At 38.0% G+C, this 25,994-nt stretch overlaps 1 protein-coding gene across 4 annotated transcripts in view; it reads left to right on the top strand.

Moving 5' to 3' along the window:
* The window catches only part of STX7 (syntaxin 7), a 31,363-nt gene extending 9,319 nt beyond the window's left edge, over positions 1 to 22,044 (top strand). For 3 of the 4 annotated variants that reach the window (XM_002192013.7, XM_012572641.5, XM_012572642.5), the window contains exons 3-10: positions 11,558 to 11,627; positions 13,057 to 13,147; positions 14,754 to 14,891; positions 15,550 to 15,602; positions 16,259 to 16,349; positions 16,996 to 17,068; positions 18,023 to 18,105; positions 20,629 to 22,044. In XM_002192013.7, the coding sequence (XP_002192049.4) occupies positions 11,558 to 11,627; positions 13,057 to 13,147; positions 14,754 to 14,891; positions 15,550 to 15,602; positions 16,259 to 16,349; positions 16,996 to 17,068; positions 18,023 to 18,105; positions 20,629 to 20,721 (692 nt within the window). In that variant the 3' untranslated portion in view covers positions 20,722 to 22,044. The other variant, XM_030267940.4, reaches the window with a different exon arrangement.
* The last annotated feature ends 3,950 nt before the right edge of the window (positions 22,045 to 25,994 follow it).

The raw sequence follows: 25,994 nt of genomic DNA, 5'->3' as shown, positions 1-25,994 counted from the left end.
ATTGGCTAGGAAAGCTCCTCTCTATGCTGGTTTAACACACTACTTCAATAATTATATCAGTTGCAAGATAGTATGCTTTTTGGTTTGGGTAAATGGAAGGACCTACATTTGTGTTTGGCGACATCTTGGTTAGCCTTTTAACTTTAAAGAACAGATTTTTTTATCTGTTGATCCAATCATGCCATTGATTGTTTTGTTGAAGATGCGTTGAGAGCAATAAATTGCTTCTGTCTTGTACAAACCTTTGTTCAGCTACTGCAATAAATGCTATCTCTACTGGACTGTTTGAGTTTCTTTGGAGGAGAGGGTGTTGGTGAGTCCTTTTTAGGACCTTGAAGGTTGAAACTGAGCTAGCTAATGCGAAGCAGCATATGCTGCTGTCTGTACTGAGTTTTCTTACACCTGCCTGTGTTAGAGATCCCCATCTCCAGAGCATTCTGTGTATAGAAGCTTCTCTCAGATGTTCTTTAGAGAAGGATGTGCTTTGTTTCACATTTCCAGCATTTCTGCAGAAATAAGTGATTATAACATCACTTAACAACATCTAGAGAACAGTCTGCTTTCCTCAGCCTGAAACTCACATTTTATCAGTGACATCTCTGAGCTGAGATTTAAGGAACTAGTCTGTGGGGTATTTCTCTATTACTTTTATTACAACTGTTTCACTGAGAAGCTGGAGTTGCAAAACTTAAGGCTGCTTTTGACATCCAAAGAGAGTGGCAGGCCTCAGGCATGAGAGGGAGAGTTAGGTTCTCAGACCCACTCTTGGAGTTTTTAGAGTATCCATGTGACTCTGAGCAGTGCTCTGAAGTCTGTGGAGTCTGAATCACATGTGCTCAAATGAGCTGCAGTGTTACATGCTGAACCTCGGTGAGGTCAGCAATGCCTGCAAGCCATGTCTCGCTGGTTTGGTTTCGGGTCTGTATTAACAGACTGGAAATATTCTCATCACCCAAAGTGATGAGAAGCAGATCTGCAAACAGCTAAGGGAACTTCAGATCCAAATAATAAAGCCAAAGAAGTGTATAATGAGCTAGACTTGGGCAGCTGCTAAATTTCTATCTTACTAGAATAAAATTGATGGTTAAGGTTTGATGGTCTGTCTGGATTCTGGTCTAAAGTAACTGTAATTTTCATTCCAGGCCTCTATTTTATCTGTTTATAAAATCTAGGTGACCTACATTTCATCCTTTAAAATTCCAGTGCATTTTAAGGTGGTTGAGGTTTGTCCCTAGCTTTCTGAATACAAAGAACAAGAATATGGAGGAAAGAATATGTGGAAGACTATATGTAGGATGCAAAGCTCCAACCCGTCTGGCCTTTGCAGACAGAGAACCTATTATGAAGGTGATTTTATCAGTTTACTGAAGGAGCAGTTGTTCTAGAACTGGGTTTCACAGGTAGCACCCTCACCTATTTGTCAGCTTAATGGCAGTGCTGTTAACTTGAGACAAATGTAAATGTTTCCTTGAATGTTTCCCTTCAAGGTTTCCTTGAAATATTTCCTCTTGTCTACAGCAACTGGATAGATGAGGAATGAATGTGATGCACAGATAGAAGATGAGTTATCAAAATATATTTCTCTGTGACAAAACAAATTCTGCCTGCTTACAAAACCATATTTCTACTAGTCATGTTCATTTACCCTACTGGGATATGCCTGGGAGGATGAGCGTATGTGATTTTTTTTTTTCCTTTTCTTCTTTTTTTTTCCTCCCTGTCTTTTGGAAGGGCATATAATTGTATAAATATGATCTTCCAACAAGTGGACAGATAAAAGTAGATTACATGAAACAAACAAAAAATCTAATTTAAAGACTTTAAAATATGTAACTTTCAGACTTCTCACAACTGAAGATGAGGGGGAGCAGTTCTTTGAAATCTGACCTTTTTCTGCATTTTAAAGAACTGATTCTCTTTGTGTGGCTAAAAGAGAGAAAGCGTTTTATTTAAAAAGATGTTCCCAAGAGGGAGAAAAATGGGAGTTGCATTCCTCTACAGGAACAACTTCACAATTATAAATGTAGGAAGGATACAATTAGAGGAGTAGGTGCCTCTTCTGCTCAGCTGGAAAGATTTGACTCGTGTCTCTGACAGTAGCTGTGCAAGAAGTAGGCAGCCATGCTTTTTCCTCCCCCCACATACAATAACTCCGCCGTGTGTGGATCACTGAGGAAGCAGGCTAGTATGCATTGTTTTGCTTTGTAGTTAATATTTTATTTGTAGCTACCGAATAGGTTACTTGGAGAAGCCCCTGAAGAAAAGCAAGAATGGTGCAGGTTAGATATGTAATTATCAAGTCTCCACTGGCATCTTGTGCTGGGCTTTGGGAGCTGTCCATTTAGAAGCAGTTTAGAATGCTGCCTTTTGCTTGGGAACACAGAACAAAGCCTGATATTGGTAAAATATACCCAGTCTTTGGGTTTTAAAACACTTATTTTAAAGCAAACAGTAATCAAGCTAGAGAACCTACATTAACTGTAGCAATGGATTCATATTCCTTCCCTACCAAACCCTTCTTTCACTTCCAACTCCTCCAGGCTGTGTCAGCATTTTATGCAGAGTATTGGCATGGTAGGTCACTAATAGAGTATTTGACTTGTTCATTCACACTGAAGATCAGCCCAGCTCAACAAACACATTCTCTGCATGCTGCAAGGTAATAAAAATAAAATAAAATTCAGTAGCCACAATCCACATATAGGTTGGAGGGGGGAGTCTGGCTGACTTTGAGAGATACTTTCTCATATAGACTTCTGCTTTCTGCTGATGTCCTTTGCTGTTTGTTAAGGCAGCACAAGCATCAGTTCATATAGAGCACATTCCTGGAAGGTCAACTTAAGCCGGCAGAGATCCCTCTGTCGTGTGATACCTGTCCTGTGACAACAATTTTGTTCAATTTCTTTTGCATCTTAAGTTTTGTATAAGCTACTATTCTCACTGAATGTTGTTAAGATGGGATTCAAATTAGATCAATCATATGACTTATCCTGTAACTTTATCTGATTGTAGAAAATCATAAATATATATTAAACCCTGAAAAATATTAACACTTTCAATAGATGCCTTTATGTTGTGGTTTAAGCTCAGTAGGTAGTTAAAATATTCTGCTAAAAAGGCTGAAATATTCTCGAAAATCTGTATCTGACACTATGTTTGAAACACCAGCAGGTTCGCATGATTACTCTTGGCTAAAGAAGAACACATATGGGCACATGAAAAGTAAATGAGATCACTGAGGTGTTGAAATCACAGCCTGTATGAAAAGAAAATTCTGTTTTGTCTATATATAAAGTGTGGTTTTGTACAGTTGTGGTTTTAAAGAAAACAGCCTCCCAGTAGAGCTTGTTGAGGCTTCTAACAGTGGTATTGTCAGAAATTTCCAATTAGCTGCAGTTAACCAGATTAAACTTTGTGGGAACATACCAGCTTAAGCAATTTTTATATTATTTTTATTGCTGTTGTTCAGAAAGTTTATTGGATATAGAATGAAGTTTCTATAAAACCTGGAAAAGGCTGATTATTTAGGGATTTTTAGCACCATTACATCCTTCTACATTTCATTTTCAACCTTCTTCCAAGACTGAGAAATTGAGAAGAATGTTAATTAATTTGAGTCTTTCTTAAAGCTTGCCTTTGCAATGAGGTGAAATTATGAATCTCACAGTTCTTGTAGAAATAATCTGTTTCTCAAAATAGAAGTAGAAAACCTCAATAGAAAACCTGAATCATTTCCATGAAGTTCTTAAAGGGTTTTTTCCTATGTAAAATAGCATATACATTTATGGCAGCATGCCTCACAGATTTGTCTATGAATCTGGAAAGTTTTTTAATATTTTTGTGTTTTGTCTTGTTTGTCTTTGTCTTATTTGGATGTTATTGTGCAAGAGGGACAGGGATTTATTTATACTAGCAGCAGAACAGACTGAAAAATGGGTCTTCCATGTATGCTCAGTTGGTGTCAATATGTGTAGAAAAGGGAGTTTATCATTGACTGACACTGTATTGCATTACAATTATTAAAAGTAGCAAGATGTCTAGTGAAGACATCTACAGTTTTACTGCAACTGTTGCTTTTGTTGATGGAGCAAGTACAAATGGACTCACCTTGACAAGATAACTTTTGCAAAACAGCCTGTATTTGCAGCAGAGGAGAAGGGATGTGGCCATGCATCTTCCTGTCTCGAGACAGTTGTATTTCAGATCCTCTCTAAAGTACTTAAAGTGTCTGTTGCAACTCAGTTTTGTTGGATTTTTCTTCTTGTAGACAGGAGATTGCATAACAGCTTGATTATACAGAGAGGCCTTTATCAAATCTCCTATAAAACTGCTGTGCTGGGGGCTGGACACCATTCAGGGTTTGGAATAAACCTAGGTCAGTGATCAATTGTGAGTGACCCCTCAGTAGCAAGTACTTGCTTGTGTGCATTGTGTCTCCTTCCATGTCAGCTCCTGAGGTGGCTGCAGTAGTCACCTGGCCTTCTAAAAACCAGACTTCCTTTATGTAAGTGGGTTGGGTTATGGTGTTTGTGCAGTTACTGTTTACTGCAGAACTATGCTTCACTTTCATAATTTAATAAGCTACTGGTATTCTTTAGAGAAATTCTCAAGCTTCCAGGTTTCAGGAAGTTACCAGGGACACTTTAGGATAAGAACATAAAATGATTGATTTAATGACTTCCCCTTGCTGAGCTGTAATAATTGATTGCATGATCAGTTATTGTGCACTTTAACAGTGTGTGTTTAGTGTGTTCTACACCCACAGTAGAAGAACAGCTAATACTTCAATCCCACTTCATTCTGTCCTTGAAAGACCATTACAGATGGGAGCCCACCAGAAGTAAATAATTACAACAGCACTGAAAAAAATGAGGGCAGATCCTGAACTTGAGACATTGTTGCTCGTGTTCCTGGTCACTGTGGGGCATGATTCTATTTAGAAATGCCAGAAGCTGTTACAAAATATAAAGAAAAGGTTACATGACTGGATGTTTTCCCACTCTTCCAAGCCTGCTGAGTCTTTAGTCCTTATAGCTCAGAGGACTATCTTCAGGCCCATCCTCATTTTATTTTCTCCTTCCCACACATACATAAGTTAGTGTTTTTCTGTGCTGATGCATTCCCCTGTTTTAGAATAATTTGTATTACACATTGAGTTGAGACAGAATAAAGCAAATTACTTAAAACCAAATTATTGAAGTTTTTGGATTTGATTCCAATTAGGTAAGTTGCTGGGGGTGCTTTTTAGTGCAAGCTGGTATCCTGGATTTGATTCCTCTGATAAACTGTCACTCTTGGTTAAGGTAGGGCTAGCAAGAGAACACTGTGGCATTGTGATTTATGTAAAATTTGAGGGACTGAACTAGAGTAATAGCTTTAAAGAGGGTCTTACACAGAAGACTTGTATCTGATGAAGATATTGCAACTAAATCAGAATTATTGAGTCATAGAAAGGCTTGTGTTGGAAGGGACCTTAAAGATCATCTTGTTTCAATCCCCGACCATGTGCAAGGATGTCACCAACATGACTATATCATGTTGCTCAAAGCCCCATCTAACCTGGTTGTGAAGATTTCCAGAGATGGTGCATCCACAGCTGCTCTGGGCAACCTGTTCCAGTACCTCATCACCCTCACAAGTTGAGAATTTTTTTTCTAAACCTATTCTCTTTCAGAGTGAAGCCATTCTTCCTTATCCTGTCACTAGGTGTCCTTGTAAAGGGTGTTTCTCTTCATTTTCCTTGATCTAGGAATGTTTTCTGCAACATCTCTTCACTTTTAGTCAAGTACCTTCAGCTGAAGTGCAGAAGGAAAACACATTGAATTGGATTTGAATAAATTGAGGAAGTCTGTTGTCCCCAGGCAAAAGCAGTTTTGAACTGGTGTAATTTTAACAAATAATCCTTTTGTTCCAATAACCTGCTCTGAAGGGACTCTGAAGTTTATTGGATTCCACACAAATTAATCTGTAACTGGATGTGCTGTTTGTTGACTCACTTGTTCAGCTGGAAAGAAGTAGGAGATTTCTTCTTAGTTACTCAGCTGGCCGCAGTGTGCGTGAGGTATTTGACAAAGCATTTCTGCAAGGTGACTGTGCTGATGCTGTAGTCACTGCTTATTTGCCTTATGAGGCCATAGCAGGAGCATGAGGCTCACATGGAGCAAATCCATGTTGCTTGCATAGAGAAAATTCATGGAGCAAAACCACATGGGTGCATTAGGTGTACACAAAGGAACACTTTGCTGATCTGTTTCTTCTCCTTGGGCTCAGGAATAAGGAAAATTACTGAAAAGCAATGTCTTTAAATACCTGTTGTTGTTTTAGCCCTGTGAACCTCAGACAGTTACTAAAACACTGTCTGTCACTTTTTAAGTATAGGATGGTGACATAGGTGGGACCATTACAATTAACATTCAGGACGAGCTGTTCTGCTCCTTCTTCCTGTGAGGTCCCAATCCTTGATGTTTTGTAAGGCAGGTTTCATTGTGCTTGCTCTTCCTGCTTGTCTGGTTCTTGTCCTCTGCTGTGCAGTGCCTCACTCTTGTTGCTCATGTTGCTGTTGGTGTTTCTTTCATGCACACCCAGTGAGTGCCATATTTTCCATGGAAGCATTAGACCATAGCTTTATGAAACCATGCAATGTGGTGGGTCTGGCTGAAGGAAGCTGAAGGAAACAGCTGCTGGATGGCTATAAAGCAGTCTTGTGTGATCAAAGTAAAAAGTGAGGTTACTGCAGTGGGGTAATAAGCAGCACTCATTAAACATATTTGCTCTCAGTTTCATGCTTCTGTACTTAGGTCTGTTTTTGAGAACTCTCAGGATTATGTTGTTGATACATGTCATTCTCCATCTGCAAAGCTGCAACAAGCTTGGTCATGGCCACTTGGGGTTTTAAAATGTGGTTTTCCAAATGTGAAATAGAACAGAGTTTAAGGTAGGAAGACAGCTGATTGTGGGTAGCTTGAGAAAGCTTCTGTCCTGTAGCTGGAGTTGCTGGTAAACATTGCAAAGTAATGTCATTCTCAGTTTCCTTTGGCTAATGCTGTAGATGAACATCAATAACAATATTTGGTCACTTCTCAGCCCTGCCAGAGAAAGTGGTTATGTCAGCATGGATTTACTTGTAGTAATGAAACAGCTTTGCAAATCTGGCTGCAAAACAAGACAAGATAAGGAGGAATAAGAGAAAACTTTCTTCTTTGCTTGCCAGTATAAAGCGCAAGGGTAGTTGTGTGATCCAATATGTGAAACATGGTTTTATTTATGAAAAAAGTTGTATGTATTACAGATCAGTCGGGAATATGTTTCTCAAGTACTCCTACCTGTTAAACATTGTAAATATTTCCACTGCAACTACCTCTACTTCTATGACTCTTGTAGAGAAAAGGAGGTCTTTTATATCAGTCTACTACTTTCCTTTTTATGTTCTCCTTAACTAGAGGATAGCCTTCCACTGATTAGAAATGGAACCACTGTTTGGCCTAGTAAAAATAAACATGAGATGACTCCTGAATAATTTTCTCTGTAGGAATTCAGGTTAGGTCTTAATTGTTTCTCTGGCTCATCATTAACCATGTCTGACCTGTTTCTGAGCATGTGACCAGCCTTAGAGAAGCTGAATAGCTTTTATCAGCTAATAGTTGTATATTGTGAGATCTAGATCAGGAATGCTGCAAAGACAAGTGAAAAGTCTTCTTAATGTTATGGTATTGATTCTTTCTAAGACAAGACTAATTTTCAGGTGAAAAAAAATGAGATTCCTTTGCATGCAAGACAGCAGTTTCTTGGGAAAAAAATGCATTCTGAAAAATACTCTGCTTCCTGCTCTTCTGTTTCTAAAGGGGTCTTGCTTTTGTATATTGCCAGCCCTGGCAATGTGCTGTTCCTGCTCGTGTAGTGTGAGCCCTGACAGAGCTGTTGATTTTCATTGTATGCAAACATCTACCCTGTTGGGCAGTGTGAAGTGGCAGGAGCTTGGAGACTGTTGCCATACCCCAGTGACTTTGGTAAAGAACACCTGCATGCACACGTGCTGTGTGCCCTTGTGCAGCTCCTGAGCAAAGTCCAGCAGCCACCTATGTGTGCCCAAGGAGCCTAAGTGCTCATGTGAGCCAGTGTCTCAGTTTGCACTGAAAGGAATTAAAATAATGCACAACATCCAGTCAATCTCTGTGGCAGGATTGGTAATGTCTAGGACACAAGGGACCTTAGATTAGTCCTGTCTTTTCCAACTCCTTGGGATGTTTGAAGAATTGGGAAACTGGGGAAAGGAAAACCATAAAAAGTGAAGTAGCCTAGTAACCTGTCAAAGCTGCACTGTGATCTTGTGTCCCTGACTGTTACCAGTATGTTTGCAGTGCAGTGCTAGGGCTTTGTGAGCTAGGCCTAGGCCTTTGGCTCCCTGGGACACTTGAGTGTTACTGACGGATTGAGGGGACCAGAGCAGATGCTGTGATCTGCCAGCCTGAACTCCCTATACAAGACTAAAAATCTGCTTAAATGATGGAGGCAGTACCCTTATAAATACAACCATCAACGGTGAAATCTGGAGTTTAGGAACTTCTGCTTTCCAAAGAGTAATCCCAGGTTTTCAGCAGTTTTGCTCTTCATTGCCTGCTTGGTTCTTCTCTCTGCTTGTTTCACAAATGGAGCAGTGGGAGGAGCAAGCAGAGGTATTTCTGCAGTCTAACCTTTAGTGAGAGGCGCTAAGGCTACCCTGCTTTTCTCTTGAGGAAAGGAAGGGATATTGTCCTGTGATCTAAGAAGTTGCAAAGCTAGTTCTTGCTTTTAATCAGATTCTGTGAGACCTGTGTGTGCATGTGAGGGAAGAAGACCCTTTCCCTCTGTGATCCTCATGGTAATATCTTTAATCCTGTTAAAAATTTTGTTAATGGAAGTATCACTACAAACTGAATGTCTAAAGTTTAGGTGGCTTTGTGATTATATGTGTAATATTATATCAAATATTTGAATGAGAAGTAGTTACAGTGAGAAATCAGTAAAAACAAGCCAAACCAAAAGAGTTATAAGACTATAAAGAATGTAATTTTTAGGCTGTATACACACCAGCATTTTTATATTAATGCAAAGGAGTACAAAGACTTGATTTCTTTAACTCATCAAACTGTAGGTATATACTGTAAATCAAGATTTCAGGAAAGTCTCCACTTCCATTGTCATACTGATCCTACCAACTTGTTTTTGGCTTTTTTATGAAGCATCTTCTGGAGTGCTGCTGAAGGATATGGGCCAAAATTTACTTTTTCTGCTCTGCCTTTTTCTCTATTTACTTACTTGAATAAGCATTTTCATTTTACTATGTGGTGTACTTCATATAAACAAATAATTTAATTTTTTCAATAATACCCATTATTGTGAAAGGTTAAGGTGGAAAATACTGAATTACAGGAAGCATAGAAAATGATATTATTTCAGTACTTAGGATTTTTTTCCTCTTCTTTTTCCCCTTGTTATTTGAAGCCCTAGTAGAAATTTGATATTTTTACATATACTTACAGACTTTATGGTAAAATATGTTTTAATTTTATGCTAAATTTTTGTATCACAAGACCTGAACTGCCACAAACTCTGCCTTAGGAATTGTATATCTAACCAGTTTTGAAGTGCTGGCTTTTAATTTTCGCTTAATTATCTACTTATGTTTAGCTTTAGAAGTAAGGTAAATATGCCGTTAGCTTGGAATGTAAATATTTTAAGTATAGGCCATGTTTCGGGGAATTTTTATTTAAAACGCAAACCTGCGTTTTCTTCACTTGAAGTTAAATAATGCACCTCTAGGTGGCGGTAGGACACACCGGGACTTTCCTGTCTGTTTTGGATTCCTCCTTTCTTTCCCTTTTGAAAGTTCATATGGAATAACCGAGCTCCTTGGCTCTGGAGTCAGAAGGGAGAGCACCTTGGAACAAATACAGGATAATTACCGTTCAGCTTTATAGATATTAAAACTATAAGCTCTTGAAGATAACACCAGCCAGTTATTTTTTTGTTTGTTTTAAAACAATGCATTACACTGACCATAAAAAAGAAGCTTAATTACCCTGAGCTCATGTTAATCAGTGTGTGTGAGCAGCTGCAGCTGCCCAGAAGTGCGGGCAGGCGGGCACTGCCTTGCCCAGCAGGCAGGAGGCAGAGAAGGGCTGGTCCTTAGTAGCCAAAATCAAAAATCTTCATTCATGTTTTACTGGTTTTCAGCTCAGTTAAAATGCAAGCTGCATGAAACCCATCTTACAGTGCTATTCCCCACAGAAATTCTGTTAGTAGTTTGTGTCATTTAGTTATCTCAAAACCACTTGGCTTAAGCATTTGATTTTTTACCTCATGTAAATCTAACTTTCCCATTTTGATGTATTCATTACCTGGGTGTGCACACTAATTATTGACTATAGCAGTTGTCAGCACTGGGATGTTTTGTAAAGTAGTGTAGATAATCTAGTGCCATCTATACAACATTTACTGGAGATTTGTTATGAAGTAAAGATCAGAATTAATATAATTAATAAAAATGCTTTAGGGAATTGCAGTTTTATCTAACTGGTTAACATAACTCATAGCTTATTTTCTCATTTTACCTGAAGTTCTGTCTCCTACAGATCACTTCTATAGTGAATGGAAAAGTACTCTCTTTTTTTTAGTATGTTTTTCTTCCTCATGTAGTTGTCACTTACAGCATTTTTAACTATTTAGGAAAAAAAATTAGTGAGCTAATGAAGTGAGGATCCCACATAATACCTTACCATATCTATCTGTGTGGTACACCAGCCTGCCTGGGGAGAGCCACAGAAATACAGGGAAGTTATAAGTTTTGCAGTTTGAAAACCTACACATTCTTTAAGTTTCTGTCCATTTTACTTCCTGTTTTTACATGTGACAGTAAAATATATTAGGTTGAAAATAAGGCTCAGACAATATGTTGCTTGCAGTTCAAAACTACTATGTTTAATGAAGTACACTGGCAGTTTGTATCCCAGACTTAAAAACATAAGATTCTCAAAATTGCAATTTAAACATGAACACATGAGTTTTATTTCCTTTTTTATGTACTGTAAACCCATGAATGCTTTATAGCTGTCTCTTCATTGATGCATGGATTCTGAAATTTTGTGTAAGAGAATGTTCTAGAAATCTTCCATATGGTTTTCCAAAATGATATGCATAAAGTAAATCAGAATACGAATGGTGCTGTTTATTTAAAAAATAATTTTAAATAATAAATATTTAATAAAAAAAAAATCCCCTGATTTAGACTTACTATAATGAAATAATTTACTAATCTTTAAATTGCCTGTTTCTACGTAAAGATTTGAATACATTCCCATCCTTCATAAGAAACCTCAGGTTTTGTCTTTGACATGGCAAAAATCATTCAGTAGTTATTCTGGGACTTACAAATGGGATCTTCGTAGTAGGTTGAAAAAGTCCTGCATATCCGTTTCTGTCGATTTATTTATATGGCTTTAGAATTGTCAAGCAAAAATGCATTCAACTGAATAGCAATTGTCTCTGCCCCATTCAAATTTTTCTTCCTCTTCACAAACAGCTGCTGAAATACAAAGAATACTCCATCAGCTTGGAACACCACAGGACACGCCTGAGTTGAGGCAACAGCTGTGAGTACTTCACATCATAACACTTAATTTCATTGCATCGCAAACAGTGTCCTCTTAGGTGATGAGGTGGGTTTCTGTTAGGCAGAGTGCTTGATTTCCCTGCGAAAGGTGAGCATAGAGAAATATTTGAAACTTAGATGTTGAGATGTGCTTTCTAAAAATAGGATACTCTGTAAACTCGAATCAGCTGATTTGCCTGTGCGCATTGCCTGCAGTATCAGTGCATCTATAAAACCTGTGCTGTTTGTTAGCAAAGTGGCATAACCAGAAAGGAATAGCACTGCTCAAAAACATACCCCCATACCCCTCCACTGCAGTCAATGCTTCCAATCTACCTGTAGAAGTGGCACAAGGTAATGAATATATTGGGGTGGGTTTTTTGTGAGGTGGAATACTGAGAGAGGAAGGGGAATGTTTGTTTTAGTGATGAAAGCTACAGTAAGGGATGGCATTATAAAATAAATACCTACCAGAAATAGTAGTATAACAGAAGTGGAATTAGACTCCAAGGCAGATGCTCTGCTGGATTTCAGTCACCTAAAGGTGGATCCCTAATATGCCTCTAGGAGAGACAGCAGCTGCTCTCTACTTCTCTGCATGGTCTAATGAACCAGTATGATTTTTTAACTTAAACTCCTTTATCACATTAATCTCAGCATCGCAAATGCATGTAAGCAACATGTGCTCATCCTGGCATTCTTTGTGTGTTTCATGCTGTGCTGAATATCTATCGAATATTAGGAGGAGGTGTGTATTGGACCAAAATTGTGATGTGTGATGTTAATTTTGTGTGAACAGCCAGATTTCTTCATAATAGCCTGAGTTCAGGGCCCGTAACATTAGCCAGGGGATATTCTTCTAGGGACTGGGAATAGGTGAAGAGCAACATACATACACAGTTGATGCAATAACCCAACAGGATCTAGGCATAAATTCACGCCATTCACAATAACTGGTGTTAAGGATATGCTTCAGACCCGTACTGGGATAATTGATGTATATATCGTAATGTATATATATGTATACATATGTATATATACATAATGTGTATTTTGAGTTGCTTCAGAAAAAAAAAAAAAGTGAATATTGGTAAAGGATTGCATGATAATATCAGAAGTATTCATATGAATAGTATGAAAGTATGTATTCATAATGACTACAAATGTATTGCAGCACATGAATAAAATAGAGGAAACCTAGGGGCAAAAAAAGTGAGTCATTATTAATTATGTTGTCACATTGCACAATACACATTCTTCAACACCTGTCCTTCTTAAATCCATGATTTCATGCCTTTACAGCAAAGAATAGACTAAAGATGGCTTTGTGTGCTTCAGAGAAACTTTTAGTACTGATGTTTTTCTGAGAATCAGTGAAATTCAGCAAAGTAACCCAATGCTCTCTGATGAAAATTTGCATTTGGTTTTAGGCAACAGAAGCAGCAATACACCAATCAGCTTGCCAAAGAAACTGACAAATACATTAAAGAGTTTGGATCTCTGCCTGCAACAAGTGAACAGGTATAAAACAAAAAAGCATAGCTTGTATGACTAATATGTTGGTTCATGTGAAGTATTTTAGTAATTTTAGTTCTTTATTCCTGTTTTCAAAGCATTGTTTGGTTAGTCAACAGATTTGCACAATGTGGGAATACACTAAAATGTAAGAATATTTTGTTGTCGTCCAGACTTGTCCCAAACTTGTATTTATGTATCAGGAATGAAGTAGTAGGAATCAGGGCAGTGTGCTGTGCCTTTCTGCTTTTTTAGGTATCTGGACACTTTATAATCCATTGCAGCAATGCTGTGTCTGACTCTGCCAGCACTCTGACCGCTTCCAGGGTCAAGAAATTGTGTGCCAAAACACTGCTCACTCACTGTCTGAATAATTTGATTATCACAGTATGTCTGTTCTGCAACACTTAGATCAGCATATGTCTTGTCACAGGCTTTTCCTTTCTCAAGAGGACTAGACAGGAGCTGTTACTAAATCAGCCTTTTTTCTGAGGTCTGTGTAAAATCTTTTAGTCAGAAACTTGTGAAGTGGCTGTTGTGGTTAGCACACTTCTGTCTGCCCTCCTGTGGTTTCTTATCCTAGTAAAATCTGTCACTTAAATAAGGGAAGAACAACAGGATCCTAGAAAACATGGATTCAGGTTATTGTCACCTAAACAACTAGCTTGGTCTGTGAGTAGTTACTAAGGAGCCTTTGGAAAAGTGAATGGTCTTGAAACACGGAGTTCAAGTGGCAGGCCATGATCCATGTGTGTACATCCTGTCAAGCTGTAAACTTCTAACAGCAGTGTTAGAACTTGGTATATAACCTCTAGTTCAACCAAAGTATCTTTAGTTTGGTTTTTTTTTTCCTGTTTGCTTATCTTGGAGTTGAAAAGTTCACAGTGAAATTTTTTCCTGTTTAATTTTAACCTTTTATCAAAGGTATTTCCTAATGAAATGCATAAATAACAGATTCATGAATGGCAAATGACAACCTTTCAGAAATTTGTAAGGGCTGATGTATGAATATATTTAGGCAAATATTGTGGAGGCTCTTCTGAGTGCCCAATATTCCCCTTCCCCTTACTACATCTTAAAAAAACCCCAAACCTGAAAGGTTAGAACAAGTATTTCTGGATCTGTTCTAAAGCATTTAAGGGGGTATGTGAACCCACTTCTGGATTCAGTTCATTATGTATTTCTGGCATTTATGTAAAATATATATGAAGTGCTTTGTTCTTTTCTGCACCCTTCCTCCCCTCTATATTCAGTCATCTCTGTATATATTAGCATTCCTGGTGTCAAAATATTTCACACCAAAGCAGAAGATTTTAAAATCAGTGGATAATAAGCAAAGTAGAAGCTTTCTTATCAGTGCTCATTTCTCATTTTCAGCTGTTAAATGAAAATAAATACATTGATTTCTTCTTTAAATGCCTTAATTTGTATAGTTATGTGATCCCAGAAGGAAAGAAGGTTTGTCCATGGACTTGTAAATGGTTTTGTTGACAGCCTTCCCTTACACCAATTTAGAGGAAAGGGTATATATGCCTTGATATTTAGCAGACTATTTAGTAAAGCCTTGAAAAGCCTTAGCTCATTTGACTTGGTAAAACTTTTTCTCCTACAGCGTCAAAGAAAAATACAGAAAGACCGTCTTGTGGGAGAGTTCACAACAGCACTAACAAATTTCCAAAGACTCCAAAGGCAAGCTGCTGAGAAGGAAAAAGATTTTGTAGCCAGAGTAAGAGCCAGCTCAAGGGTGTCCGTAAGTATCAGAAAATGTGCCACTCTATTCTTTACATTGTTAGTGCCTCCACAGTGCGACTTAGCTTATAGCTGAGTCTAAATGCTGCAGAACACGTGCTATATGATTTTATAGTAAAGGCTGCATTAAGTTGTAATAACCTTCCTGGACAACTATTGCTTTTTCCTTGCCTTTGTCACACAAAGGAATGAACTGCCCCTGTGTTCATGCTGTAATCTTGCAAAAGCAACTCCTAGTGAATTTTGAAATGTTTTTGCTCTACCTTTACATATCAACAGATTTTTTCCTTTGGGGAAGAATAACTTGCCAGATTTCAGTGGAGTATTAAGGTGGACGAGTTCTGAGTAGCTTCAGATTTTCCTTGTCACTATATCAATTTTGCCTTTTCAATCTGTGCCAAATACACATTCTGTACTTGTAAGTTTAGCAGGCAGTTACTGAGCTAAATACATTTACGCAGTTACTGAGCTAAATACATTTACTTGTATTTCAGCCTTATGCATGCATAAAGCAAAATCAGGATGAGAGCGTGTTGTTGAATCATGTTTCAGTTTGACTTACTAGAAACCTTTCAGTATTGACTCCTTATAGAAATGCTGTCAGTGCTCTTTTCAGGGCTATAATGTTTTGCTTGTATTTTTGAACACTGATCATGTAGGGTGGGGCTCCAGAAGATAACTACAAAGAAGGAACGCTTGTCTCTTGGGACAGGTAGGTTGAATTACTTAATATGCCTTATCCTAGTTCAGAATAATGAATATCCTGCAGGGAAGCAAGCTGCCTATGATTTTTTTGGTGTTTAGCATAAAGATACTTTGATGGCATACACTGGGAGAAAAAGAAGCAGTTCACATAACGTCCCTCCTTTTTCCTGATGATTCAGCTGCTGCCTGTTCTTTAGCTCCCTTAAGCTGCATTTGGGTTTTCTGGGACCCAAACTTTGGGAAGAAGTGTCCAGCTTGAATAAAGTGAAGATGTTGTGATAAGGGCCAGTATTTATTGGGAACTCCCATTATTTCCATATTCTTCAAGAACTGTTTCTTAGTCTCAGATTCTTTTTTGTTGCTCAGATAGATGTAAACTATGCAGTTGATAATTCAGAAGGAGCTTTGTCCTTGTATTCATACCTAGAATTTCCGGTAAGTCACCTGCTTTGTACAGTATTGCTCCAGCAGCTCTGCTACACCAAAGCTGTGATGGTCATACCATTTCTGTTAGCCAGGGACAGACAAGGGTAAAACCACACCATTTTATTAACTGATAATGTAAAATGTGCTATGTATTTAACTGTAGTTTTATTCTTACAAATTCTTTCTCATTGTGTTAAATTCTGCATGGGTGTTGGTTTTGTGTTTTTTGTCTGATAGTCAACCACAAGCACAAGTGCAAGATGAAGAAATTACAGAAGATGACCTCCGTCTTATCGAGGAGAGGGAATCTTCCATTAGGCAGCTTGAAGTAAGTGCAGGTGATTTTATGGCAGAACATGTTTTTGATGTTCCAAAGAAATAGGATTTTTAAAGGAGCATGAGCATTAATTGGAGGCATGAATCTTGAGCAGTTTGGATTTGTCTGTGGGTATGTGTTTTCCCTTAAAAACTGCAAATACTACCTTTAGATGTGGAATGTACATTTGAAATCCACTGTATGAAAGCCATGTTTTGATATACTGTGTTTAACTTCAGCGGTTTTGCTGTGGAATAAGAGCGCTCATGTGATTGCAAGAAAAAGTGGAATTTTTTTTCCAATAAGGTCATATTATAGAACCATTTAAACAGTGAATAATATAAATGTAGCAAAATAATACCTCTACTCACATCTTCCCAATGTATTGTTCAACATGTACATTTCTAAGTAGATTTTTTTTAACATTTCTGGAAGTAGAGATTTTCTGTTTCATTGAAACAGAAGTAAGTAAATGTTTCATAAACTCCTACTAAAATTTTTGAAGGAAGACCTTCAAACTAAGCACATTAAGGTTTTTTTTAATCCTGTAGTATAAAGAGTCATGGATGCACACCCTGGAGGAGAAGGGACAGTATTCATATTTAAATGTACATAGATGCTAAAATGTGTGATGTACATTTATGATTCCATTTTTTAGGCTGATATTATGGACATCAATGAAATTTTCAAAGATCTAGGAATGATGATTCATGAACAGGGTGATGTGATAGGTAAGTCCAATTCAATTACTTGAATTTTTTTAATTCGGTTTCTCTGGAGAGCTGCAGTGTAGACCTTCTTTTTGCTGGAAAAATTCCTCTAATGGCACCATCAATGCTAAAGCAAATCAAATACAACCTAGTAGACTAGCTGAGATGACTGGGATTACAGTAAGAAAGAGTGCTTAAAATCTAGTTTAAAATATGCAATTTTTCATGTGTTCAGAATGTCTTTAACGTAGCTTTTTAAACTGTTTGTACATAAAATTGGAATTTGTGGGACATTTTATTGTATTGTTAATGAATCTAAGTGCAGATTCAGCAAAGATTCATGCTTTGCTTTTCATGCAAACAAGTTTATTGTTTTAACAAAATGTGATTGGAGAATCCATTTTCTGCAGCAACTGCTAAGCCATGCTCTTGTCTATGTCCAGAACATATTTTCAGAACTTTTTTTATCACCTTAACCCATAATTGGTTCATGTTTTTCTACTGAAAAAAATACAGTCTGTGTCAATATGATAGAATACCAAACTAGAATCATGCCTCTTGGGATATTGGTTGGTCCATTGCCTCTGTTTCATAAACCTTAGGACTTCTCTTAATCTGAGCAGAAAGTAGTCAGTAGCAAGTTGGAAGACAAGTGAAAGGCAATTTTAAAAGAAAAAAAAAATGGTAGAAGTACTAGAAATTTCTGCCCTGATTGGTTTTGAAGTTTTAGCCCTGCATGCAGAATGGGAGAGCTGTTACTTGACATGAATTCAGCCAATTATTGCCTGAGCAGTTCTGGAATGAACTCAAGCATAAGTGTAGGATGGGTCAAGCTTTCATAATACAAGGTACACTGATGAAGACACCAGCATTTTGGGGCAGCTGTTTATATGCTCTCAAGTATATTTGAGCATTCCAAACCTTTGTCTGGGTTATGACTTATCAAAATTTGAAATCTTTCTTTTCAAAACAAAGACAGCATAGAAGCCAATGTGGAAAATGCAGATGTACACGTGCAGCAAGCAAACCAGCAGCTGTCAAGAGCAGCGAACTACCAGGTAATGCCAGATGTGTGAAACTGTTCTGCAGTAGTCCTGATTTACACTTTCTTATGGACTTCAGATTTTGCCTAGCAAGCTCCTCAAGGCTTGAAGACTTAAAAGTTTATGTTAGACTACAATGGTGTCAATATAAAGTCTAGGTCAATATAAAGTAAGTCAGTGACTTCTGAAAGCTTTGGGTTTCCTATGAGGCTGTTTCCAGCCAGACTGTTTCAGAACCTTCTGAGATTCTATGAGAGCACCTGGAGTTACACCTTTACTTAAAACAAACAAACAAAAATCCCAAAACCAACAAAAAAACCTTACACAAACAGACTCCTACTTTTATAATTCAAGAAGTCAAATGTTCCTGTATATGGGAGAGCAAGCTTTTGGAGATCACTGGAGGAGTAGGGAAGATAGGCAGGAAAAAAGATGTGGCCAGTTAGAACCAATTTTTGTGGTGTGAAATCTTCCTGAAGCTGTATATATCCAGCTTTTGTTACTTGCTACTTTGATGCTAAAAACATATTTCAGACTGTCAAACTTTTTTGAAAAGCCTTTTAATATCTTTAAGTGCCATTTCTTTATACATTTTTGGAACTTATTAGAAATAATCCTATTAGTAATTAATCTTCTCCTTTAAGTTAGAGTTAGTCCTTAGACTTTTTTAAAAAAAATCCTCTTATGTGTGTTGGTAGTAGCTAGGGCAGTAAATGAGTGACAGAATGTCTGAAAAACTGCCTGCTGATTTCAGAAGTAGTAGAGGGTGCATCCTTGAACTGTATTCTCAGTGGGACTAATTGTCACCTTAAGTACATTTGATGACTCCTATTTTGATGCTTAAAACATCCAGAAAAAAAATAGCAGCCAAAAATTTCAGTGTAAGGTATAAGTTTTCTGGTTGAAATTTGAAATTAAAAGCTTCATGATTTGTTTTAAGGAGGAAAGGATCTTCCGGTCGCAAAGGAAGGTTATCAAGACTTGAGAAGCTTTTGTTCAGTGGGTCTTGCAGGAGGCACCAAACACTGCAGAGTTGCTCTGTATTTGGATGAAAGGACTGTCTTGTTTGCTTTGGATTTGAACTTTCCTTTGCTTGAAAACTTATCCTTGTTCTAAAGTGCTGAAAAATTTCAGCAATTATTGTATCTGGCCTGACCCCCTCAAGGAAGTGTTAGAGGCCCAGGTGTGCTGGGAGGGACAAGGCTGTTGATACTCCTACAGCTTCTGTTTGTGGTTGGATGAGCTCTGTATCACTCATCTGCCCTGTGGATTGCATTCACACAGCAGAGCAATATAGGCAAAGCCAGGTTGCTTCAGCACTTACAGAAATGATCAATTGTATGTTGAAATAAGTTTACCATGCCTTGCTTGAGTAGTATTACAGGGGAAATGTTTGACTTCAATGCATTTCTGGTAAGAGGGAGGTCAACAGGATGCAGAAGGAAGAGATTGTGAGTGTAAAGAATAATGGACACAGGAGGAAGGTACTCAGCAAACTGATAAAACAATGGAATGAAGAAATCTTAGCCTGATGGTGAGAGAAGTGGCAATGAGACAAAAAAACTAGATTTAAGAGATTTGTTATGAAATTTGGTGGTCTGGCTATTACTGGTCAGAGAACTGACGGCTTCAATGAAGAACTGACACAGATGGTATTCTTCAGAGAGAAAAATTTAAAAAACCCCAAAACATCAAAACCACTCAGGCAGAAGAACTTCTGCCAAGTACAGAACAGATTGGCTTTACTTCTGGGGCTATTGCCTAGAATCCCAAGATCTGAGAGCTGTTATTCCTTGGCTATCAGCAAGAGCCCAAGAAACCCATTTGGTAATTTTCTTCCATCCTGTGAAGGAAACCTTCAGATTCTGTACCCTTCAGGTAAAGGATGAAAGACTGCTGCTGGTCTTGAGTGCTTTGGTATCTCAAGTTACAGACCTGTATGGGAAATTTGAACATTCTCAACGTGCTCATAATTTGGACTTTATTGTAGTGACATCTATTTAAATGGTTCTCTAGTCATGTCTCTTTGGTTTGGTTTTTTGTTTGTTTGTTTTCTTTAAGAGCAAGTTCTACCTAAGAAACTTGTCAAAAACACCTTTAAAATAACTGTGAATAGATACACAGCAGCCCAAAATTGTAGTCCATTTTTCCCTTCTGTATATACACCAATAATATTTTTTTCTAGCAGACCATTTCTACTTTCTCTGTTTTGCAACCAATTGTCCGTTTTCCTCTCTATGCTCATGTTACTTGCCCCAGAGTTCTAATTACATCCATTCATGACATTACTGTGTTTTCTTTAACTAATTTATTAAGTTTACCAGAAAATACCACTGATATAATTCTGTTGAATATAGCATAAATTAATGTAGAGAGCTTTTTCTTTCCTTGAGCATCTTTAGATGTCTTGACCATCTTTTATGTAAGGACACAATTTAGTTTGCACAAGCAGTAGGACCATAAAAGCATGTGAATAATTTTCTGATGTTCTGATGTGTTACAGTTTTCAATCAACTTTGTTTTTTTCTCTGTTGCCAGCAAAGATCTCGAAAGAAGATGTGCATACTTATTATTATACTTGCTGTTGGAGCATTGCTTTTTGGACTCATCATATGGTTAATTGCAAGATAAGTCTCTGGAGAAAGCTTTGTAATTTGTATTTAAATTAGGAAATTCATAGTCATGGTTTGCTCATTGTGAAGCTGAGTAAAATAGTGGTTCTGTACTTCATCACACTTACTTTTTTTATAAGACTTTTTGTTTTAACCTGAGAAATAATGTTCTCAGTACTGCCATCAGTATAACTGCCTGGCCTCTCAGATGTGGGTGCTGTCTTACCAGGAAAAAACAGTCAGGATCATAAACTGTTCCATTAACTTAAACACAAAAGATCTTAAGGTTTAGGGAGCTAATCAAAGTGATGGTAACTTGTGTTGACAGGGTGGGTAATTATCTTTTAGGGTATTGCTAAATGTTGCTGCCAAAACAAACTCCTGAATTGTTGCTTGAGGCAACGAATTCACATCTCAGAATTTATTTTAAAGTTAGAAATATATTTCTTCTCTCTATCCCTTCTATCATGTTCACCTACCCATTTGATATGGGTGGTTCAAACATAAAACGTAGGTTGCTGAAGGTGATGTGATCTCTCTTTTATACCTGAAGCCTGTGAATTAAGCCTACAGTTTGCTTGAAATATTTGAAATGTTCCATTTATCTCTATATCTGGCATCATGTATGGTTATGTCTGGAAGCCTCCTGCAAAAGTAGGTAGGTTGAATGATGTAATTATGTGAATTTTTTGTTCCAGTCCTTGCATTAGGAAGTACTGTGTTTTATTGCACACATCTGGTATCTTTGCATCTGACGTGTGTATGAGTGCATTTGCTTAGATGAAAATATGCTCTAGTCTGTGATTTCATAGACTTACTGGGAAGAATAGAAATTCCCAACTTCCTAGCTGCACTTGAATGTCACTGTTCTGAAACTGCTGTGATTTAGTTTCCATGAACAGGTGCAAAATTGTATGTGATGTCTTTCACACTGCTTAAGAAAAAAAGATTAAAGGTTCAATTCTAAGTTCAACACTGGTATTTGAAATTAAGTTAAAATCGGTTGAACTGACTGAAAGCATTTAAAAAGTTTGATGCTTATAGCCTTTAAAATGACCTTTTTTTCTTTTGTGCCATTTTGTACTAATATATTAAAATTGTAAAACCAATTAATTGCCAATTAATCTATTTGCCTTTTTACTTAATCATGATGAACTAATCTGAAAAGTGTACAGATTAAAAAGTCACTTAATCTGTATTTTATAAAGTTCTTCCATACCAGACTGATAGAGAATACACTGTGTACATGGTGAGCTATGAAATATTATTTGGGAAGAATCTAACTGTAAGCATAAACGAACTGTAACCATGCAACCAAAATAAAGGTCTTTTAAAGAGTGCACTTTTCTAGTAGTTGGGTTTTTTTTTTTCAGAATCCATTTTTTAAAGCACAGCTGTTGTCTTTGCCTTTATGTGAATGATTGAAACTTCTCTGAACAACTCCAGAGAATTTTGGCTCAGCTGGTGAGGTGGCCCCATCTCCTCCTGTACTGTACTTCACATTGTTAATGAAAATACTCCTGGATCTTGCATGTCCAGCTAGTGATGCTAGTAATTTGGAATTTTTAGTTTCAGACTACACTAGTCTAAACTAGAACAGCAGTCAACATTTCAGCTGGGTAGCTTTCTTACCAGTGAACTATCTAAAACTTACTTTGGAAAATTCCTGGCTTTAATATTTAACAAACTCTTTGTGTTACTGCAAACAGGCACAGAAGGATGACCTAATCCTATTTGCCCAGGAAAATCTTTTCCCTATATATGAGATACCTCATATCTGCCTCTGTCAGTGACTGATTCCTTTGACATGCTGAAGAATGAAAAGAGCTCTTTGGCAGCAGAACTTCACCTCTGACTCCTGACAGATCAGAAGTTCTGTCTATGCTTGATACTCATTACATTGCATTTGTTGTTCTTGTTTGGTTTTCTTTTAGGAGGATTCTCTACTAAAGTGCATACCACCTTGAAGAATATGGTTCTTGGGAAGAGATGGTATATTTACCATCTTGTTTGATTGTTATACCCTATTTGTCCAGTAGTGACTGCAAGGTGGGATACATAAAAGCTTCCACTATGAGGAGCTGGTGAGAATCATGCTGGGGCAACAGTACCAAATAACTTGGAAATTCTGCAAGTTGCACAGCACTGCATTTCCCTAGCCCCTGCTGCAACCTGCGGTCTCTGCTCTTCTGTGTCTGATTTGTGTGCATGCCTTTATTTCCCACACGGAATTGTCTCTTTATTTTCAGAGTCATGTGCCTGCTCAGCTGCTCTCTGGTATTAGTGGTTGGGGCACTCTGAGGGAGAAGAGTGCTGCTGAGAGTTGGGGGTGCCTTGCTTGCTTTCATTCATGATTTAGTGAAATAAAACCCTGTTTGTGGTGCGGGGGTACCTCCTCCTTATGCTGTCAGATGAAAGAATTCTTTCTTGAATCCTATGGAGGTGGGGTACTGGAGCCCTTTACTTCTGGATGAGACGAAGGGCCAGTTTTCAGAAGTCACAGGGATGGTTCTGGTAGGTATGGTGGCCACTGCTGCTGCTGTCACCCCAGGGGCTGGTGGGGAGGTCAGTGCTGCAATGTTTACACACAAGCTCCTGTACCTGTTGGAGAGACCAGCCTGCAAAGCCCTAATTGCACATTAAGGATATTGATGCTGTTCATTTTCAAACTTGATTAGGCAGAAACAAAGTGCTGGGTGGGGTTGTATTTAGAGTATCAATGTTGGGGGGGCATAAATAGTCCTTTCTAAGCTGCTCTTAATGGAACTTCTCTCTATCATTTCCCTCTGCTACATGCATACACTCTAAAATGTACAAAATGCAACTTTCAAGTACATTAAGGTAGCTTTGATATCTATTAAGAACCCAATAAAACATCTGGGTGTAACACATATGAGTCAATGTTTTTAGGGCAAAGATTTTGGCTGTTCTGAATTATCCGTCAATATCTGTCAGATTAGGAAGGCCAAAAAATGCAGTCAAAGCACCCTTCATTTTACTGAACGAACCTGCTAAGAATAGTTCCTTTGTAGTTATCTTAACCACACACCAGGGGTGCTTTTCTTTTCTTTCTTACTTTTTCAAAGGGCTGAAAGTCACAGGGGCACACATATTTTTAAAGGTTTTTCTTTTCTTTTTCCCTGCACCCTTTTAAATTGTCCTGATAATCAGCAGGGTATGCAATATCCCCAAGCTAACTTTGTACCTAGGAGCTTTCTTAAGCCACCCACCCACACTGTGTGTGTGCTGTCAGCAAATATATTTGGTGTCAGAGGAGTGGGCTAGATTTTGGATATCAATAGTTTGAAACCATGAAAAAAAGAAGGAGTAAGGGGTCTAAAGGTGGGGGGAAGGAGAGAATGACATGGTCCCTTAGTGAAGTTGAACCAATACCCTCGTAGTTGATCACTGGCTTGGGATGCTTCAAGCACTGTGTTGTTGGGTATCACATTTTAAAGAGATTACTTGTTTGGCTTTTGTTTAATTCTGATAAACCTGGTTGATGATTTAAAGAGCACCAGTGAGAGAGGAAAGTGCAGAGATCTCCTTGCTGCTGGATATCAACAGTTGATGACTTTCTGTTTCTTATGGTACCTGTGGTGCGAAGGGGTGCTTAAGTGGCTACCATGCAGCTTTTCCTTTCAGTTTGCAATTAAGTCCAGAGCTCTCACCCAAAGCTGTTGTGGAGTGAGGACTAATTTTCCTGTGATGAGGTGCCCACCTGCAGAGCCATTCTAGATGCCATTGCAATATAAGGGTTGCAAGAATAAGTACCTGAAAGCAATCAGCTTCCAGGCGTCTTTGTCCTTGTAGGGGTCCCTGAGGGGGCCCCTGATGCTACAGAGGTTTTTGTGGCTTGAGAATGCAGATAATAAAGCATTTACTTAGCTTTGTGTATCCTGATACATTATATCCTTCTATAATAAAGGGAGTTGTGTTTGCATAATACTAAAGAACTCCACAAATCTGGGAATAACCAGAAAAGGTAGCAAAATCTTCAACTTTTAGAGGCAGAGAGCAACAAATTATGCTGTAACTTGCCTCTTAATACAACTCATTCTCAATTTTTCCTGTTGGCTGTATTGAATGTCTAGTGTTAAGCTCAGCTGTAGTGATTTGGTTTGCTTCTATCCCATGTATCTCTATTTAAAATATCAGAAAGTACTCAGGAAGGGGAATGTATCACACTTGTGGGTATGGTGCAGGTACAGAGGAGGGTCACAAAATGGCTGGAGCACCTCTTTTCTGAGGTCTGAGAGAGTTGAGTTTTTTCAGCCTGGAAAAGAGTCCAGGGAAACTTAATTATTGCTTTCCTGTACTTGAAGGAGTCTTCCAAGAGAACTGGAGAAGGACTTTTACAAGGGTGTGTTGTAGTGATAGGACAAGGGGGAATAATTTTAAACTGAAAGTGGGTAAGTTTAGATTACATATAAGGAAGAAATTATTTATAAGGCTGGTGAAATGCTGGCATAGGTTGCCCAGAATGGTGGTGGATGGCCCACCCTGGAAGCATTCAAGACCAGGCTGAACTGTGCTCTGAGTAACCTGATCTAGTTGAAGATGTCACTGCACATTTCAAGAAGGCTGGGCTAGGTAACTGTCAAAGGGTGATCCAAACTATTCTATGACTGTAGTTGCAAGAATATCTTAAGAAGAAATATTCAGTATATGTGTTTGCTCTTTAATAGTCATATCTCTTTATATGAACACAAAGCTTCTTTGCTACTGCTGATAAAATATACTTTTCTTTTTAAGACAAAAATAACCTAGATTGAAATGCTTGTTAGCCCAAGAAAATTAATCATTGAAACTTTTTGGTTTTGTTACTGTGACATTTCAACATATGTCTTGCATATTTTAAAAAATGTAAAAAGGAAAATGTAAAAATAAGCAGAAAGAAAATTGGAAGTCACTAGCAGCACATTTCACCTCTCCTTCCTCCTTCAAGATACATTCTGGACTGAGTTGTAATTGTGTTTTTCCTTTATTTAATGTTTATGCAGAAAATGTTTGGTCTTTGGCAGTACAGTTTGAAATCTGAAGAGATATTAAGGGTAGGAAGGTGTAGGCACACTGTGTAATCCAGGCAGTATAAATGATAATCTACCTTCCCACCTTTACTCATAAAAGCTGCTGGAGCTCACTGTAGCTGCCAAGTTTGCATCTTAGAAGGAAGGGACTCCAAGACCCACAGGGAATTACTCAGCAACAGCTTCAGCTACTCCCAAGTCCTGCAGGCTGGATGGACCTTTATCTAAAGGAGGTAAGCAGGGACAAGGAAAGGATCTTTTC

This window comes from Taeniopygia guttata, chromosome 3 (assembly GCF_048771995.1).
Source record: "Taeniopygia guttata chromosome 3, bTaeGut7.mat, whole genome shotgun sequence".
Lineage (NCBI taxonomy): Eukaryota > Metazoa > Chordata > Aves > Passeriformes > Estrildidae > Taeniopygia > Taeniopygia guttata.
Note: the sequence above shows the minus strand (reverse complement) of the source record. Positions and strands in the feature narration are given on the sequence as shown.